A 21402-nucleotide genomic window follows, 5' to 3' on the forward strand; every position below is an offset into this window, starting at 1 on the left:
GTATCAGAAGGAATGTGATCCCACACCTGCAGCCCCACTGCATAAAAGGCATGATGGACTCTAGTCTGTAGGTCTTGCATATCTGTGGTATGGCAAGGTCTGTGGCCCCATTCCTGTGTCCACTAGGTTCCTATGGCATGGGTAGTGCCATGGTTTTAGTCCTGTGATCTCATGGCCTGGGAGACACAACAGGTACTATAGCATGAGTCAAGGTTTAAATGACATAGCAGGAAAGGGGTTAAAGTTTAAATGACTATTTTGTTTATGAATTAATGTAGGTAGTTTTGAGCCAAAATATCTACCATTAATTTTTCCATCTATTCCAGGAGCAGTAAGATACACACAGTAAAGTTTATTTTGGTACTTGGTATACTTCACTCCCATTAAAAATAAATTAATCAGCAAATTCCTACACGGCTAAGCCTTCTTTTATGTAAATACAACACAGCTGTAATGAATTACAAGGTGTTATTATCTCACACATACTGCATAATACTTCACACATAAGAGGTTTCTCTCCTTAGCTCAGCTTGCAACAAAAGCATCTTAAATAAACTGAGAGAAAGTTGTTTGGTTTGTAATGTTTTTACAGAAGTGGGATATACCTCACACATATAAGGTTTCTTTACATGACTCATTTTATAACAACTTAAACTGAGGAAGTTTGCTTTTGAAAAAACTAACAAAATTACTTTATATATCTATGTGCACGCGCGCACACGCGCACACACACACACACACACACACACACACACACACACACACACAGAGAAAAACTCACTCCTAGTTGCTCCCTAAACAAAGGCAAAGAAGCATTCGCCTGTGTTTCAGAGATCATGTTCTGGATCCCATTTGTCACTGACAGGAAAGGTGATGTCTAACACTGATGCAAATTGCCTAAAAAAGTTGGCACTAGGAGCAGGAACATCCACAGTCCTGGGCAACTACAGAAGACATCAGACTTACACCAGAAATAAGAACATTTGTGGCATGTTTGAGTGATCACACATTAAAGATGACTCATCTATATATTTGGTGAATTGGTTTATTAGGACTATATCCTGACATGACAGGGCACTGTTCTTCTCATTCTCAGCAAAGGCATTACAAAGTACACAAAACAAGTACAGTTCTATTACTTGGTCACATGGTTTCCTATGAAGATTTTGGACATGAGAGAAATAAAACCAGTTTCAGTCACTGAACTAGAAACCCCATGTTGACCTTTAGTTTGTGCAATAAAGTCCTACTTTCTGTTGATTTATTTGGTGCATGTTTTCATTTAAATATTCTTTTGGGGTAACTGTCGCCTGCTTAACTATTTAAAATGTTAACTAAAAAAGGTCTTGAACCTCTTCTTTCGGGTAGAGCATAGTTTTATCCCATCGAGAACAAGAACAGACCATCGAGATGTTACTCTACTGCAGCAATCACTAGAGCACAGCTCTAGAAAGAATATAAGCATATAAGGAAGATACAGCTACTCTGAAACAATAAAGACTCTAAAGTGGCTTTTAGCCATAACCCCCCATGGCCCTGTCCCCTCCCTCTCTAGCTGGCTAGTACCCAAGGAGGTTAGCAAGGACTGTGAACATGCCTGGCCCTGGCTCCAGCTCCTTGCACCTACCTCTCCTTGTGCAACTGTGCAAAAGGCCAGTCACAGTCTGACCCTGAACTGGGCTTTGATCTTGACATGGTTTTTGATTTTCTCAGCCCATCCCCAAGCATGTTAATGCAAAAACAGACTATGCCCCCCAAAGCCAGGAGGGAGGCATATCCGCATTGAGAACATGCAGAACTCAGCCTTGTGCTTAGCAACTTTTCATGGCGCAGAAAGAGTAATGTCATCGTATCTGTGTGAAGCAGCTCCCCTCTTGCCAATTAAAGAGCAGAGAACCCTGTTCTTGAGGTACCTATCACTTTTGGTAAGATACTTGGTTTTCAAAAGATGGACACTGTCTCTCAGAACCTACCTACAGGGTCAACTTTATACTTCTGCAACAGCCAGGCATTCCTCAGCTGAACTAGCAGCATCTAATCCTAGATAGAATATTCAAAGAGTACTGCTGTCAGGTTTACCAACATGTAAATCAATACAAAAAGGCTATTTATTTTAAAATATTATTTCAACAGCAAATATTTATTCCTTCCCTTCTTGGATACCCCACAGAATGAGATAACCTCACTTTTAGGTACAAGCTGATTTAACACATTGTTCTCAGAGTCCTTCATCATTATATGTTGGGGGAGTTGGCCTCAGGATGCTTTGGGCATTACTCTCCACAAGAGGGCGCCAAGTCACTTCACCAGCCAGTAGCAGGTCCTCTCCATTTATAGCATCCAGGTACTGCATCTGAAATTCACAAGGAAATAATGTATTTCTGACTTGAACTCATTGGAAGAGATACAGATAGTCTGAAGATTTCCCCCGACAATTCCAAACTCACCAAGAGTTCATGTAAGCAGCATGTTTTGAAGAAAGGAAGTAGAACTGTGGGATTGTTTTGAATCTTTTGAGTGGAAGAGGACTAGAAGGAAGGGGTAAATGGCTGAAAGTGCTTCTCAAAGGGGCTAGAAGACAGGGAGCTATAGAAGGTTTGAGTCTAACCAAAGGTCTTCTAATGCCTGAAATAAAATGGTCTCTGAAAATCCTGACACTGGGGCAAAGAAGAGGGCAGTGTGCGCTGAGGAAACTTTGGCCTGTAACCAGTGTATTGGACCAGTCCCTCAAGCTTGAAAAATGGAGTGGAGAGGTATTTAATCCACAGCTGGCTGAGACTGTCCTGGTGAGTGATATGAATAAAGAAGTGAGACTATTCATTTCTACCTATACAAAAAAAACCTCTATCCCAAGTACTAAGTGCCTTTACAACCAATCTTAAATGACTGTTGTTGTTATTGGTAGTGCCTGAAGATCTGTACACATACAATAGGAGACAGCTCCTAACCCCAAAACACAAAGTCAAAAAATACAAAACACAAGTCAAGCTATGGGTCGGAGGAAGGAAGCACTACCCCCGCGATGCAGATGAAGAACTGGGGCCCAGTGCCCTGCTCAAGGTCACATAGGCAGGATGTGACAGAGCCAGGAACTGAACCCAGATCTCATGAATCTCAGCCTTAGCCACAAGACCAGACTTCACATAAGCTAAAAAATCCACAGCTCCTCTTCCCCTGGAACCAAAAAGAACCAGTGATAACAGCAAATCAAACAGATCTCACATGGCCCTGCAAAAAGCTGTCTTTATCATCAGACTGGGTAAAAAGATGGGCTTTGCAGCCTGCCATAAAGGTAATCACATTTGGTCCATTTTGGACCAAGGAGGCAGGGAAGAGGGAGTAAATTCTGAAGTTAAGGGTCCCTCATGGAGAAAGCTCAGCAACTCCCTCTTTTCTACCAAGGGGGCTCCAGCTTAGTTGCTTCTCCTGCCTACAAGCTGTGGCAGTACAGGGAAGGAGGTGTCCCCTGAGTAGGCATGTCTCAGGCTATTTAGAGCTTTCATGGTAAAACCACCACCTTACCCTGTACCCAGCAGTCAATGCAGATCTGGGATCACTGGTGTCATGTTTTTTCTTGTGAGATACACTACTTGCTAAGCCATGCAGGCTGCACCAGCTTCAATTTCCAAGCTAATTTAAGGTGAGGTCCCATGCAGGGCACATTGCCATCTTGAGGTGACAACGGAATGAATTAACGTTAACCCAGCCCACATCCAAAATAAATAGCTGCGTCTCCTGGCCTGACAAACTGAGAAAAGCTGCTTGATCACTGCAGCCCTGTGACGGTCTAACAGCAGCTAGGAATCCCGTTATACCCCCAGACTGCACATTCCAGTAACAAATGGCAGACACGTGTTTCACGAAGCGGGGTGGAGATAATCCTTGCCATGTTTTATATATTATAAAACCAGAAGGGACCATTGTGATCATCTAGTCTGATTTCCTTCGTAACACAGGCCAGAGCACATTCCTGAATTAATTCCTGTTTGAACTAGAGCATATATTTTAGAAAAACATCTAATCTTGATTTTAAAATAGACAGTGATGGAGAATCCATCACATGCTTGATAAATTGTTCCAATGGTTAATTACTGTTCCTGTTTAAAAATTACACCTCATTTCCAGTCTGAATTGGTCAAATTTCAACTTCCAGCCATTGGATCTTGTTATACCTTTGTCTGCTGTACTGAAGAGCTCATTGTCAAATATTTATTCCATGTGTAGGTACTTATACACTGTGATCCAAAACCTCCTCTTTGTTAAGCTAAATAGATGGAGTTCCTTGAGTCTATCACTATAAGAAGCTTTTCCATCCTTTAATCATTCTCATAGCTCTTCTCTGAATCCTGTCCAGTTTATCAACATCCTTTTTGAACTGTATTCACCAAAACTGAACCCAGTATTCCAGCAGCAGTCACACGAGTGCCGAATACTGAGGTAATGTAACCTTCCTTCTCCTACTCAAGATTCCGATGTATGCATCCAAGGATCAAATTAGCCCCTTCGGTCACAGCTTTGCACTAGGATTTCATGTTCAGCTGATTATCCAGCATGACCCTCAACCCAAGTATTTTTCAGAGTCACTGCTTCTCAAGATAGAGTCACCCATTCTGTAAGTATGGTCTACGCTCTTTGTTCCTGGGTGTATAACTTTACATCTGGCTGTATTAAAGTGCATATTGTTTGCTTGTGCCCAGTTTACCAAGTAATCCAGATCACTCTGAATCAGTGACCTGTCCTTTTTATTATTTACCACTTCCCCAGGTTTTGGTATTATCTGCAAACTTTATCAGGAATGATTTTGCATTTACTTCCAGGTCATTGATTAAAATATTAAATAGCATAGGGCCAAGACCCGATCTCTGCTAGAAACACACTTGCTTGATGATTCCTCATTTACAATTACATTTTGAGACCTGTCAATTAGCCAGTTTTAATACATTTAGTGTGTCACATTAATTTGTATTGTTCTGGATTTTTAAGCATCATTTTGAATGGTACCAAGTCAAGTGCCTTTCAGAAGTCTAAGTATATTACATTATTACTGTTATCTTTATCAACCAAATGTAATCTCATGAAAAAAAATGATATCAAGGTAGTTTGACAGGTTATATTTTCCATAAATCCATGTTGATTGACAATTATATTATCTTCCTTTAATTCTTTATTAATTGAGTCCTGTATCAGCTGTTCTATCATTTTGCCTGGGATTGATGTCAGGCTGACACGTCTATAATTACCCCTTTTAAATACTGGCACAACATTAACTTTCTTCTAGCCTTCTAGAACTTCCCCAGTGTTCTAAGACTTGTTGATTTTCAATATTAACCATCCAATGAGCCCCTCCGCCAGCTCTTTTAAAACTCTTGTATGCAAATGGATAAATGAAAATGCAATATGCATTTGCCAAAGTTAGATCATGCCAGATTAACCTGATATCCTTCTTTGAGAAGAAAACTGATTTTTTAGATGGAGGACATGCAGTCAATCTTGTACACTTCGACTTCAGTAAAGCATTGGACATGGTATGGGAAATTATTAATAAAATTAGAGAAGATGGTGATTAGTACAAGAATTTTAAGGTGGGTAAGGAACTGACTAATGAGCAGAAGGCTGGACTGGAGGGAGGTTAGTAGTGGAGTTCCTCAAGGATCAATCTTGGGACTGATCCTATTTAATATATTTTATTAATGACCTTGACACAAAAAGTAGGAGTGTGCTAATGAGATTTGCTGATGATACAAACTTGGAAGGCATCATTCATGCAGAGGAGGATCGGAATATTATACAGGAAGAACTGGGTGACTTTGAAAGCTGGAGTAAAAGAAATGGTATTAAATTTAATAGTACAAAGTACAAGGTCATGCACATAGGATCTATAAATAAAAACTTTTGCTATAAAGTGGGGGCTCATCAGCTGAAGTGACAGAGGAGGAGAGAGACCTGTGTGTATAAGCTGATCACAGAATGACTATGAGCACCAAATGTGATGCAACTATGAAAAAGGCAAATGTGTTCCTAGAATGTATCAGGGAGGCATTTCCACCAGACATAGGAAAATATTAACACCATTGTACAAGGCACTTGTAAGACCTCATTTGTAATACTGTGTACAATTATGGTCACCCATGTTCAAGTAAAACTATTTCAAGAGTCAAACAGGTGCAAAGAAGAGCTACTAGGATGATCAGGGAAATGGAGGGTCTCTAAGGGTCTTACTGTCGCTAAATAAAGTTATTGTTTCTGTTAGTTCTCTAGTTTTTATACAAAGGTGACATACCTCAATGGGTAGGTCCTAGGGATCAAGGAAGGAGGGAAACAGGAGAAGCAAACAGAGGGAGTTTGCCTGGGGGAAGTTCCCACAGAGTTATTTTGCCTTTCAGGCTTCTGTGAGCAGTAAATACAACATCTGAAGAGACTCTTAGAAGGAAGGTAATATGGATAGTAAGCTATCAGCTGTTGTGACCTGCACAGGATGTGCCATGTTTTTCTTTCTTCCAGAGGACAGAAGCGACTTCGTCTGTACAAAGTGCAAGCTGGTCTCCGTATTGAAAGAGAAGGTTAAAGAGCTAAAGACCCAAGTATCAACCCCGCATTGCATCAGAGAAAATGAAGACTTTCTGGATAGATGTCAGCGTTTGGTACTGCAGGCACAGCATGATGAAGAATCAGAGAGGGCAGTGCAGAATGGGGAATAAAACTAGCAGCTCGTGACTTCCAGAAGAAGAAAGAGGAGAACCCATGTACCCCCAATGCAGAGACAGGTAAGAAACTGTTTACAGGCTTTCTGCACAAGTACTATAGTGGAGAATGGCTTGGAAGAGTCATCTGAGGGAAGGGATGAGAAGGAGACACCATCGACCGAAAGGCATGGGATGCACTGTCCTAGAGATGAGGGTTCTACGACCACCACTCCCACGAGGAGGAGATGGGCGGTGGTGATCGGGGACTCCCTCCTAAGGGGGACAGAGACATCCATCTGCCGTTCAGACCGGGAAACTCAAGAAGCGTGCTGCTTGCCTGAAGCTAAAATTCAGGATGTGACAGCATGTCTGCCAAGACTGATCAAGTCCTTGGACTGCTACCCCTTCCTACTTCTCCATGTGGGCACCAATGATACTGACAAGAATGACTTAGAGCGGGTCACTGCAAACTATCTGGCTCTGGGAATAAGGATAAAGGAGTTTGAGGTGCAAGTCGTGTTCTCGTCCATCCTCCCTGTTGAAGGAAAAGGCCAAGGTAGGGACCATTGAATTGTGGAGGTAAATGTGTGGTTGCGCAGGTGGTGTTGGAGAGAGGGCTTTGGATTCTTTGACCATGGGCTGTTCCCGGAAGAAAGATTGCTAGGAAGAAATGGGATCCACCTAAGGAAGAGACGAAAGAGCATCTTTGCAGGCAGACTTGCTAACCTAATGAGGAGGGCTTTAAACTAGGCTCGCTGGGGGATGGAGACCTAAGCCGTGAGTTAAATGGGGAAGGTGGATACTGGTAGGAAACACAAGGAGGAGCGTGCAACAGAGGAGGCCTCCTGATTCATACTGAGAAAGTAGGGCAATTGGCTAGTTATCTTAGGTGCCTGTACACGAACACAAGAAGCCTGGGAAACAAGCAGGAAGAACTGGAAGTCCTGGCACTGTCAAGGAACTATGATGTGATTGGAGTAACAGAGAATTGGTAGGATAACTCACATGACTGGAGCACTGTCATGGATGGTTATAAACTGTTCAGGAAAGACAGGTGGGAGAGAAAAGGTGGAAGAGTTGCACTGTATGTAAGAGAACAGTTTGACTGCTCAGAGCTCCAGTATGAAACTGGAGAAAAGCCTGTTGAGAGTCTTTGGGCTAAGTTTAGAGGCAAGATCAACACGAGTGATGTCGTGATGGGCGTCTGCTATAGACCGCTAGACTAGGAGGATGAGGTAGATGAGGCTTTCTATGGACAACTAACAGAAGTTTCCAGATCACAGGCCCTGGTTCTCATGGGAGATTTCAATCACCCTGATATCTGCTGGGAGAGCAATACAGCAGTGCACAGACAATCCAGGAAGTTTTTGGAGAGTGTTGAGAGTCTTTGGGCTAAGTTTAGAGGCAAGATCAACACGAGTGATGTCGTGATGGGCGTCTGCTATAGACCGCTAGACTAGGAGGATGAGGTAGATGAGGCTTTCTATGGACAACTAACAGAAGTTTCCAGATCACAGGCCCTGGTTCTCATGGAAGATTTCAATCACCCTGATATCTGCTGGGAGAGCAATACAGCAGTGCACAGACAATCCGAAGTTTTTGGAGAGTGTTGGGGACAACTTCCTGGTACAAGTGCTGGAGAAACCAACTAGGGGCCATGTTCCTCTTGACCTGCTGCTCACAAACAGGGAAGAATTGGTAGGGGAAATAGAAGCAGGTGGCAACCTGGGAAGCAGTGACCATGAGATGGTTGAGTTCAGGATCCTGACAAAAGAAAGAAAGGAGAGCAGCAGAATATGGACCCTGGACTTCAGAAAAGACTACTTTGACTCCCTCAGGAAACTGATGGGCAGGATCCCCTGGGAGGCTAATATGAGGGGGAAAGGAGTCAAGGAGAGCTGGCTGTATTTTAAAGAATATTGATTGATTGAGGGCGCAGGAACAAACCATCCCGATGTGCAGAAAAAATAGCAAATATGGCAGGAGACCAGCTTGGCTTAACAGAAAAAACAGAGCTTAAACACAAAAAGGAAGCTTACAAGAAGTGGAAACTTGGACAGATGACTAGGGAGGAGTATAAAAATATTGCTTGAACATGCAGGGGTGTAATTAGGAAGGTTAAAGCACAATTGGAGTTGCAGCTAGCAAGGGACATGAAAGGTAACAAGAGAGTGTTCTACAGGTATGTTAGCAACAAGAAGGTCAGGAAAAGTGTGGGACACTTACTGAATGGGGGAGGCAACCTAGTGACAGATGATGTGGAAAAAGCTGAAGTACGCTATGCTTTTTTTGCCTCGGTCTTCACAGACAAGGTCAGCTCCCAGACTGCTGCACTGGGCAGCACAATATGGGGAGGAGATGAGCAGCCGTCAGTGGTGAAAGAACAGATTAAGGACTATTTAGAAAGGCTGGACATTCACAAGTCCAAGGGGCCGGATGCAATGCATCCAAGGGTGCTGAGGGAGTTGGATGATATGATTGCAGAGCTATTGGCCATTTTCTTTGAAAACTTGTGGCAATGGGGGAGGTCCCAGGTGACTGGAAAAAGGTAAATGTGGTGCCCATCTTTTAAGAAGGGAAGAAGGAGAATCTGGGGAACTACAGACTGGTCAGCCTCACCTCAGTCCCTGGAAAAATCATGGAGCAGGTCCTCAAGGAATCCATTTTGAAAAACTTGGAGAGGAAGGTGATCCGGAACAGTCAACATGGATTCACCAAGGGCAAGTCATGCCTGACCAACATGATAGCCTTCTATGATGAGATAATTGGCTCTGTGGATATGGGGAAAGTGGTGGACATGATATGCCTTGACTTTAGCAAAGCTTTTGATACGGTCTCCCAAAGCATTCTTGCCAGCAAGTTAAAGAAGTGTGGATTGGATGAATGGATTATAAGGTGGATAGAAATCCGGCTAGATCGTCAGGCTCAACAGGTAGGGATCAATGGCTTGATGTCGAGTTGGCAGCTGGTATCAAGCAAAGTGCCCCAGAGGTCAGTCCTGGGACCGGTTTTGTTCAACATCTTCATTAAAGATCTGGATGATGGGATGGATTGCACCCTCAGCAAGTTCGCAGATGACACTAAGCTGGGAGGAGAGGTAGATATGCTGGAGGGTAGAGATAGGGTCCAGAGTGACCTAGACAAATTGGAGGATTGGGCCAAAAGAAATCTGATGAGGTTCAACAAGGACAAATGCAGAGTCCTGCACTTAGGACGGAAGAATCCCATGCACTGCTACAGACTGGAGACTGATAGGCTAGGCGGCAGTTCTGCAAAAAAGGACCTGGGAATTACGGTGGACAAGAAGCTGGATATGAGTCAATAGTGTGCCCTTTTTGCCAAAAAGGCTAATGGCATATTGGGCTGCATTAGTAGGAGCATTGCCAGCAGATGGAGGGAAGTGATTTTTCCCCTCTATTGGGCACTGGTGAGGCCACATCTGGAGTATTGCATTCAGTTTTGGGCCCCCCACTACAGAAAGGATGTGGACAAATTGGAGAGAGTTCAGCAGAGGGCAACAAAAATGATTAAGGGTTTGGGGCACATGACTTGCGTGAGAGAGACTGAGGAAACTGGGCTTATTTAGTCTGCAGAAAAGAAGAGTGAGGGGGGGATTTGATAGCAGCCTTCAACTAACTGAAGGGGGGTTCCAGAGAGGATGGAGCTAGGCTGTTCTCAGTGGTGGCAGATGACAGAACAAGGAGCAATGCTCTCAAGTTGCAGTGGTGGAGGTCTAGGTTGGATATTAGGAAAAACTATTTCACTAGGAGGGTGATGAAGCACTTGTATGGGTTACCTAGGCAGGTGGTGGAATCTCCATCCTTACAGGTTTTTAAGGCCCAGCTTGACTAAGCCCTGGCTGGGATGATTTCATTGGGGTTGGTCCTGCTTTGAGCAGGGGGTTGGACTAGATGACCTCCTGAGGTCTCTTCCAACCCTAATTTTCTATGATTCTATGAAAGTGGATCTTCCTCAAAATGAGAGGGAGAAACTGCAATGCTTACTCTGCTCCTGGTGGTCTCAACCTTCCTGAAAAGAGTGAGGAGCTGTGGTGGGCTTCAGAAGGCTCTTTGTGTCAACAGCATTTTATGCCCATTTAAAACTGAAAGTAGCTATGGCAAGAACAATTTGCCGTAACAGTGGAAGGGAATCTTTGTTAAAAGTCTATATGGTCACTGACTTCTGAAAATATGCTGGAGCATTTCATGGACTTCTGGAGATTAGGGGCAGCAGGAGCAGCTACAGCAGCAATTCTGCCAGCTGTGCTTTCTGTCCTTATGGTTCTCCACCCTGCCTGTGTGAAACATATGTATCGGCAAGTCACATGTGTGATGAATTGGTGAAATGTGGAAACCTGTATTTTGGTGTTCCACACCATAATTTACAGATTATTATGTCTTTTAAGTACAAACAATATTTTAAAAGCTGATTTCTCATTACGAGCAGCTGTATGTGTAGTAAAGTCCAGAGTGTTTCAGATTTCTTGTAAAATGGGTCCAAAAAAGTGAGACAATCTAGTAAGAAATACGAAAAGAGATTATTCTGGATCTCTTATTTTTTTTCACTCTCATCCATTTTTATCAAACCACCATGATCAACTGAAATACCAGCCAAAGTTTACATCCTTAATTCCATTATTTTGCCACTTTTATAGGTGTTTTAGAAACTAAAGGTTTAAAATTCCTGCTAAACTGAAAACCTCTACCTCCACCTTAACTCTGAAGCTGTGACCAACTCCAGCATAAGAAAGCAAATCTTCCAGGGAGAGACCCAAGGCACCAAGCTCCAGTAGAGGGAAGGGATTAAGACATTATCACTTGGGAGGGAAACAGGAACAGGATTTTATGAAACTCTTGGTCAATCTCATTTCTGTAATCAGCCCTGTGCAATGTTGTTTGGTAAGCAAGCAATACGAAGTTTACTTTCCTAGGAACAGTAAGAGAGGCTCTGCTCTGAGCTACTGCCCACCTGCTTGCGCACATACTCCACTAGCAGTTCCAGCTGCCTGGGGTCCTCACAGTGTTTGTTGAAAAAGTTTCTCCAAAGGGCTGCTGCCAGTACGTGGTCATCAGACAAAATCCCCTAAAACAAAGAGCAAGAGAGGAGGATTGGACACTGTACACGGAGAGAATGTAAACAACAAGCAGAAAACTTGGGTGAGATTTAACTACCTGTTGTCTGACCAGATCTTTTCAGTTTATTACACATCTCTTACAGCCTCATACTGTTGGAGTTACAGTCTCTTTTTCGCATCTTTTTCACATTCCAAGCGTTGAGTCCAACACAGCTACAATATAAACTGCAATATTCACCACACATCTGCCTCTCCCTGAGGCTTGTGTAGCATCTCAACACAACAGTCCAAAATAAATGGCTGGATGAGTGGATTCTGGAGAAAACACGCACTGGTAAACCAGTTTTCTCTTTTTTTGGATCACTGCCGCAAAGCCTTACTCCTTATGAGACTAGAGACCATTGCTGCACAGCATGGCAGGGGGAGGGGGGAACGGGATGACTTTTGGCAAGGACAGGAGCTAAAGGGCATATAACATAACTGTTGCTGAGAAGGCCACTAAGGTGCTGCTGTTCACCTCAGCCTGTGATGCAAGAGCACAGGGTAATTCCATGACATTTAGGCCTATCTGGATTTTTTTAATTAATTTTCACTGGCAGATGTCTTTGCTGGATTCAGATCCGTAACGCTTCTTTGTCTGTGTTCGTCATAACCTCTGCTGTCCGTCTAGATTATATGGTGACCATTCCTGCAACATCTGAATGCCTGTCCTCTGCTGAGTGCTGCCATCAGGCGTGCATTAGGCAAAAATTACCTTAACATTAAAGACCAATATTTGCCTTTAATCTAACAAGACATTTGTGGTTTTTTTAAAAAAAGAGAGAGACACACACAAACACCTTTACATCCCCTGGCTACACTTAAAAATCAATAAAAGGAAAGATCTTGAAGCATCCTGCTGCCCAATACGTTGTGGAATTCACCGTTTATAAGGCAAACAGCAAAATAAAAAACTAAAGTAAATGATTATGTGAATGAGTACAGCGCCTGCAGTGACATCAGCTCAGGCAAAAGAAATAACAGACTTTGCCCTTAATGTAGTGCCTTCGGAGAGTCACACAGCTCTTACACACATCAGGGCATTTTTACCCTTCTGGGTCATTAGACAGGCTCAATAAATAGCATATCCACTGTACAATTGGATCAGCTAAGGCACTGAGGGGGAAGTGACTTGCCCAAGGTTAGACAATAAGTCTGTGGCACAGCCAAGAAGAGACCCTAGACCTCCTGCCACTCAGGCTATGGCTACACTAGAGAGCTTGCAGCGGTGCAGCTGCACTGATGCAAGTTTTCTGTGTAGCTGCTCTAAGCTGTTGACTTAATTAATCCACCCCCAACGAGCAGCAGTAGCTATGTCAGTGGGAGAAACTCTCCTGCTGACAGTGCTGTCCACACCGGCGCTTAGGTTGGTGTAATTTACGTCACTCGTGGAGGGGGGGTGGCTTATTCACACCCCTGAGCAACATAACTTATACTGATATACGTGTTAGCGTAGACATAGCCTCAGTTGTGTGCCTCAGCCAGCAGACCATGCTGTCTCTCCTAGAAGGACTCTCATTAGTCAGGTTTCAAAGCTCAAACTGATCACAACAGCTACATCAGGAAGAATTCTGTCCCCGTTGCGCTATGATGTGTAGTCTGGGTGTTTTACTCCTTCCTGTGAAGCACCTAGCTTTCAGCGCCACTGGAGAAAACAGTGCACTAGATGGTCTATGTCGTCTGCCACCTGGTCTGTAGGCAGGGTTGACTGTATGCTCTTACCTCATCATATCCAAATATAGCTGCATAGAAATTTTCTGTCATGCTTCTCATACTTTCTTTTAGAGTAACAGAATCAATCTGAAAAATAAAACAACAACATAATCTGTACAGGTCCTGAGAGATGGGAGTGGGGAGAGCAGTGCGGTCCGTGGGGGTCGGGGCGGAGGGGAGGTGAGAGTAGTGTGGGTCATGGGGTGGGAGGAGATAGAGCAGTGCAGTCTGTGAGGGGTGGGATTGGGGCGTGAGCAGTGTGGTTCATGTAGGCTGTGGGGTGGAGAGGTATATGCTTTAGAAGGTGGCACAGACTTTGTAGAAATGAAAACTATCATAAGTATCTGCCCTGTGTGCTCAAAGGGTAGGAGAGGACCCCGGCCTGGGATGCTCTCTCATTAGTCTCATATTCCTCCCAATTCCTGTCAACTCCTCCCTGGCCCCAAACTGCCAGTTTCTGTTGCTTCCACAGATTAACAGATATTAAAGCCATTAGCAGCATCTAGTCTGACCTCCTGCATAAAAATAAGTCACAGAATTTCACCCAGTAATCTAATCAAAATTAACATTGGTTTACAAGTGCCATGCTGACATTGACAAGTGCCATGCTGATTGGCATTAATTGTACTACCATCATTTCATTAATACGGGGTACTTCTATGTTAGACTTTCTATGATATTGCCCAGGATCAACATCAGGCTACCCAGCCTACAGCTTCCTGGGTCATTGTGTTTATCCTTGTACATTATTGCCTCAACATTAGTTTTCCCCCCTGTCCTCTTGGTCTTCCCTATTCCAAGATTTGTTAAATATTAGCATCAATGGCTCAGAGAGCTACTTGGCCAATTTTTAAAAACTCTTGGGTGCAAGTTACTGGGTTGTTCAGTTTCTCTGATCCTCCTTTTCTGCTTTGTCTATGCCTCATAGATTTGCAGACTGAATGAGGTGGCTCTGCTACTGTCTGAGATTGTGCAATCAAACTAAACCTAACATATATGAGCTCAATTCTACAAGGTGCTAAAATTTCTAGAGTGACCCAACAAAGCACTTAAGAATCTGTTAAATTTTAAGCAGGTGAGTAGGTACCCTACAGTCACTGGGGATACCCACAGGCTAAATTTAATCAGATTCCTAAATAATTGCTAGTTTGGGCATAGCTGCTCATCAGCTTGCAGGATTGAGCCTTCTGTCAGCAGAGCTATGAGCTGTCTAAATGTGCTAGGGAGAGCTAGACTGCCAGACACTCAGAGGGATGGCTAAATCAGACTCATGCTGGCCTACAAAATACTTACTTCATCTGTACTTTGCTTTTTGTCAATACAAATTGCCCCAAATAGTTTAGAACTAAAACATTTTCTTCACATAGATATAGCTGCATTTTAACTGGCACTTGGGACTTGGGAAAGATTCTTTCCTATATTGGACCCATATGACAGATTTAAGGGACACTGAGCACTTGTTCTCAGAAGGAGCTCTGACAGGGCCCATTGACAGTATGTGGCGAGAGGGACCAAAAGAGCCCCATATGGTCTCTGCTTATTTGCATCCCTCCAACCTCAGTCACAAACACCTGAGACAGCCTATATATGGCCAGTGTTCTGGGATATTCTCCTGTGTTCTGCCCAGTCCAGGCAATTTCCAAACGCTCACATCTAAAAATATCTCATTTAATTATCTTTAAAACTGTCCAAAATAAATAAATAAAATAAATGCCCCCCCCCCCCGCCATGTGTGACACTGAAGATAGAAGTGAGGATTTTTTTAAAAAAGATGTTGGGGATCAGTACAGTGTTTTAAAAAATGTGTTTACTATGGAAAGAGCATTGCTGTTTTGGGGGTTGCAATACCACGTCAAATACAGACATTACACAGCTAAGGAAAATTATGAATACAGCTATAAGAAAATCTCAGAACTCTGATAGCAGCACAGACCTCTGGAGTTTTATAAAAAATGTCACCAAAATCCCCATTATATCCCTATAGCCTTAGTGGTGATGCCTATATAATAGTTGCTCTCTCAAAACTCTAATTATTTTATATCATGGCATCAAATCTATTGTTTATATACTCTTTCATTAAATCACTATCCTTTTTCATAATTTGATTTTTATAAGAATACATGTAGTGCAACCACAAGGAAAATGTTCCTTTTATGTCAGTTACTCATATTTTTCCATTTAAAGGAGCTATTAAAATTCATGCAGATATTTTATAGGCCATCAAGATTTGGTGACTGGCTATTACTGAATGTTTAATAAAAAACCAAACAGAAGAAATCAGAGGGCTAAATGATGACTGCAACTCCTGTAATGACTTAATTAAATTTTTATTGAGTACATAAACTATGATGTCACTTCTAGCCAACCACACTCATACTTTCTATGCATGCCAGAGGCCGTGGTTTTTCTCAATAGAACATACTTCTAAATAAGCAGCACTTCTACACTCTAATAGGGGAGCAGGTCTCATGTAACACACTCAATAAATTATCCTTCCATTTTTAAACAAACAAATTCCATGAGTTATAATATATTTGCCATGCACTTTTAATGACATAATAAAAATGTTACCTTAAGGATTACTTAACACATACTACAAATGTTACAGCAGGCAATTGCAAAGGGGTAAAGAAAACAAACAGTCCCATTACAGGGACAAGTCCTGGACTAAACATCCCTTGGGAAGCAACTTACTATATTAAAAACCAAAAGCAGTGGCTTTAGGTTAGTAAGAAATGGATTAACGAAGGAGATAAAGTTAAACGAACATGGCAATAAGTACATCTTAGAGACAAACATTTTGAAATATGAAATATGACTGAGGATGGGGGAATATCTTAGGCAATAAAATTACATTTAAAGGGCTATCATGCTATTTTTGAGGAATGTAGCCAACAATGCATAACTACAAAGAGCTGGAGAAACAGCCTCTCTTACAAAACAAGGGAAGCAAGTAAATCAAAATCAGCGCTCTTTGGAAACCATTCTTTCTTGATCTTATCTGCTTTCTCACCACTGGCAAACTTCACAGTCTGGCTTTTGACCATGATGACTGCAAGGACTCTTTTGCACTCCAGTCTCAAATAGCAAAGCTGCTAGAGAATTTCAAATGAGTTAAAAATTTATAAAAACAACAAACAACAAAAACAGCGGAGTTCTCCTGGGGTATGGCTCCTTCACACTCTGGAGTGTCCCATCTCAGAGCAGTTACCAGAATCAGGCCATCCATGCACTAATGCCTGTATCCTCACAAATAAAAATCTGTGTTCAAAACAAATTAAGAAAGCTTGGGTGTCCCCCACACCTACACAGATGCTTAAAAATAAGGCAATATCCAGCTAAGGTATCCTGCTTTAACACCATATTCACCACTTTTGCTGAAAGACTGCTCCCTTTATTAACAACTCCCTTATATCTTTAGCATATACAGTAACATAATATACATACCACATTCCTCACTCACACACTAGAATGCAAAACCTTAACTCCAACTTCAGCAACATTAACATACATACTGTTAGACATCCAAGCATTGGTAGAGTGTATGATTCTATGTACCAGTTCTATGATTTTCCTAGGGAGAAGTATGACAGAAGTAAGGTTTTGCATTCTAGTTTGATGGTTAGGAATGTCTGGAGGTTAAAGAGGTACATGAAGTTTTTTTTAAACTGGACATGCCCTTGCTGTTATGAGTTTGTGTTAATGGGTATTGCCCTTAAGTGACAATATAGCAATAGACTAAAAGAGCTCACTCTATACAGCTTAACAAAGAGGAGGTTAAGGGGTGACTTGGTTATAGTCTATAAGTATCTGCATGGGAAACAAATATTTAAGAATGGGCTCTTCAATCTAGCAGAGATCCAATGGCTGGAAATTGAAATTAGACAAATTCAGACTGGAAATAAGATGTAAATTTTTAAATGAGAGTGATTAACCGTTGGAACAACTTACCAAGGGTTGTGGTGGATTCTCCATCAATGACAATTTAAAAATCAATATTGGATATTTTGCTAAAAGAGCTGCTCTAGGAATAATTTTGGCGGTGTTCTCTGGCCTATGTTATACAGGAGGCCAGACTAGATGATCACAATGGTTCCTTCTGGCCTTGGAATCTCTGAACAATAACCTGGGTCTTTGCACCACTTAGATGAACAGGGGCTGTGAGCCCTCAGTGGAAATGGAGATAATGTCTTAGCTGATTCTTCCAAGTGTTTCCCCTTTCCGAATAGCAGCATTTCAATCTTGCCTCGGCTCAGCTTGAACCAGCTGATCCTCATCCAAGAGCTGAGCTCTTGCAGACAGTCTGACATCTAAGTAGTGGTGGTAACTGCATACTACTGGCCGCTTTCCTCCCTCCCAGTGGTCTCATGTAGCTATCAAAAAGACAAAGGGATTGTATGGTTCTCTGTGGGACCCTGCAGGTTAGAGCCTTCATTACTCATGGTCCACATACCAATCACAACTCTCTAAACTCTACTGGGAAGGAATGACTGGAGTCACTGTAGTGCTGTATTATGTATTCCTGCTATGTCACTTAAGCGGGTTAGTAGAACCTTGCAGTTCACTGTTTCACAGGCTACAGAGAGGTCCAGCAGTATGAGCGCGGAGAACTTACCTGTGTCTACTGCCATGAGATCAGCTTTCAGTATCACTAGAGTCATCTTTGTGCTATGCTCTTGTCTGAACACTGATTGTGAGGCTTCCAGTGGCTGATCTCACATTTTAGAGCTTAGCGGTTACTATGTTCTCAATTATCTTGCCCAGGACTGGGAGGTTGGAGACAGGGCAGTAGTTGGAGTGTTCTCCAAAGGTTAGTTTCTTGACTACTGGAGAAACTATTGTTGTACCTTTTATGGAGTTTGGTACGTGTCCTTCTCTGAAAGAGGCACTGATTAATAGTGCACATAGTTGCTCTTCACTGGCTTTCACCAGCTAGGAGGGACATGGATTCATAGATCGTGGCTCTAATATTTTTCAGGGTTTCCTGAGCTTTGGCATGTGTGATGGGGCCAAACTCATCCAGGGTTGGTAGGGTAGATAATACAATCGGGTCCGGGATGGAATTTTCTTTCCCACTTAGCTCCATATATATTCAGTTGATCTTATCAGCAAAATACGTTGACAGCTCTTCACAGCAGTTGACGCTTGGGGCTGCCATCTGGGCTGTGCAGTCTGGGTGACTGAAATAGCCCTGCTGACCGTGACTGTGCTGCATCAATTGCAGAGAAGTAGAAGGCTCATTTTGCTCCTTTATTGCTGTGGCAAAGTTCTGTCAGAGCTGTTTGTGGTGGATAGATGCAGAATCCTTTTTGTGCCACTGGCGTTCTAACTTTCTGCCTCTGACTCCTCTGCTGTTGCTCTTCTGTGTACCATGGTGATCTTCTCCACTGGTGAGGGGAGAATGGGCAGTGCAGGACCAAGGCATGGATGGTAATGGACATCAGGTGACTGTACTGCTATACTAATTCATCGGCACCTACTGTTTGGGTGGTTTGTTCTCCTACAGTGAGTTTTAAACTCAGAGGTACAGGAGTCTTGAAGAAGGACAAGCTTTGGTGGTTCACTACTGTAGTGGGAAGGACGGAAGTCTGTTCTCTGCCAGCATGAGACAAGTAGCGTGGTATGTTAGTAATTTCTCCAATAGCCACTCTTAGGCTGATGCCAGGATCTAGCATATGTCTTGCTATATGTGTGGGTCCAGACACTGCCTGGGAGAACCCCATGATTTCTACATGGGACATGAAATGAAATACTACCGTGTCCTTTGCATTGTCTCTCCTGAGAGGAGAGAATCTGTGGGATTCCAGGACTATGCTGGGCAGCAGCTCTGTAAGATCCTACAGAAAGCTGACAGGGTTCCCAGCTGCGGGTCTTTACACCACAAAGAGTCCTAGGAATCTTTCTGTCCTTTGCCCCACAGATCACGTTTTGTTTCTAGGGGGAGCATCTTCTACATCTCAGACTGGAGGGAAACAGGATTACTATCCTCTTTCTTTTTTTTCCTGGTGCATTCTGGAATCTTTCTTGCTTTGTGATATATAGAGTATCCTGTGGAACTAACCATGTTAGGGTATAATCGAAGGTGGCCTTGAACCATGCCTCAGTGATGTGAGCAAGATTTACTATACTGACATTTTGTATTCCACCACTATAAGATATAATGGTTATTCCAAATTGTCCAGTACCTCTTCTTCTACTGGAAACACTGTTTAAACCTCACTGACACACTGGGGCTCTTTGTCCCCCTGAAACAGTTAGACCATGTACAGAGGTTTATGAGTCAACTCCTGTCCCTGAGCTAATGGCTCTAGTTCTTTAGCTCAAGCAGTAGTGGCCAATGCTTTCAGAGCCAAATATCCATTAGTTCAGATGCTGCGGCAGACCTATAAACCACTGTCTATGGTCTATCCCTTAGAGAGTGGCAAAATAATTCACTGTGTTAACATGGGTTATAACTGCATTTTCAGAAGTCTTCTAGCATCACAGAATAGCAAGCAATAACAGTAGGCCATCTAAAAAAACTCTGTTGTTGTGTTGACATAAATATTATGCCATCATCATTGCTTATGTCATCAGTCACATTATGTCAATATACCTGTGATGCTGACATCCAAAAATAGTAACTTCTTAAAACTTAATAACTATTAATAAAAACATGTTGCAACTTTTAACAAATATTCTTGCCAACTACTCATAGCAAAGAATAATACACATTTAATTTCCTACTTCAGACTGCTCTAAGGCTTTTTTTTTTTTAAAGGAGTCTGAAGAGAAATGAGAAATTGGAATAATTGTGGTCATGTGATGCTTTTTGAACTCGTTACAGCAAGTGTCAGACTGGGTTTCAAAATTCAAGCAGTTCATAAACAAAAATAAGCATTTGAAATTGACACTATAATTCAAAACAGATTTTACAGAATTTGTTTTCACCTCTGTTAAAAAGAAAATCACTGAGCAACTTTAACGATGGTGGCTCAGTCACCCCACCACAATGGTGCGGACAGATCATCCATTTGGGTTCCATATGCAGAACTGAAATGTTTATTGAATACACCTGGATTTTCTGCACCATTATTGACAATTTTACCCTTCCCATAAAATAATGGAGCTACACCATTACTATGATTCCTCCACCCTGCCCCCGATATGCATTAAAAAACCTTGTCTTTAACTCTACATAGATATTTCATTGATACTTTTAACTTTTTGTCTACCCTGCATTTCTTAACTTTAGATTTATATTAATTGCCATCTTCCTCGTCTATTATATAATGATTTATTGTTCTTTAGTATACCTTTCACATCTGCTTAAGCAGATTTATTTTATACACTGAAATAGCTTTTTTTTTTTTCTGGCTAAGGAATTGTGGCTTTTTGGGCATCGAGCAAAATTCTTAAACAACTCCAAATTTTTGTTCAGGCTCTTCAGTTTTATTTTTTCCCCAAACACATTTTGCTCATTATTCTTTTTGGCACAAATATAGGGGGACTGTATTCTGTTTGCACAAAATGAGTCTAACAGGTCCTGATCACATGTATCTAGGCAACCACTAATTAATTTTGTTAAGTAATCAATTCATCTTTATCCATCATAATGAAATTTAATATTGAAACAAATATAAACATTACAGGGATATTGTACTTATCCCCAAACCAAACTTTACAAACCCAAGAAACACTGAGTTAAGGTTACACTTAAAATGAATAAAAATATTTTAAGGTATGGAAATGCACAATGAAGGTACAAAAACACACTTTACTCTGCCCTGTAGTGATGCCATAATGATTAAGGCATTTTAAATGTTTGTGGTCTCAGATTAGATTAAACTCAGTTTCAAAGACACAGGTGTTTCATATTTTTGCCCTTCATACCACTAAGTAAATCCTTTCTTC

The 21402-nt window shown here is 42.1% G+C and overlaps 1 protein-coding gene across 2 annotated transcripts in view; it reads right to left on the bottom strand.

The window, feature by feature from the left end:
• Positions 1–1027: 1027 nt before the first annotated feature.
• The window catches only part of LOC119841858 (ubiquinol-cytochrome-c reductase complex assembly factor 1), a 95147-nt gene continuing 74772 nt past the window's right edge, over positions 1028–21402 (bottom strand). For both annotated transcript variants that reach the window (XM_038369594.2, XM_038369592.2), the window contains 3 exons: positions 13519–13596; positions 11652–11765; positions 1028–2353 (listed from right to left, as the gene is read on the bottom strand). In XM_038369594.2, coding sequence (XP_038225522.1) covers positions 2219–2353; positions 11652–11765; positions 13519–13596 — 327 coding nt within the window. In that variant the 3' untranslated portion in view covers positions 1028–2218. The remainder of the gene's footprint in view (positions 2354–11651; positions 11766–13518; positions 13597–21402) is intronic.

The sequence above is a fragment of the Dermochelys coriacea genome, chromosome 13 (assembly GCF_009764565.3).
Source record: "Dermochelys coriacea isolate rDerCor1 chromosome 13, rDerCor1.pri.v4, whole genome shotgun sequence".
In the NCBI taxonomy this organism is placed as follows: domain Eukaryota; kingdom Metazoa; phylum Chordata; order Testudines; family Dermochelyidae; genus Dermochelys; species Dermochelys coriacea.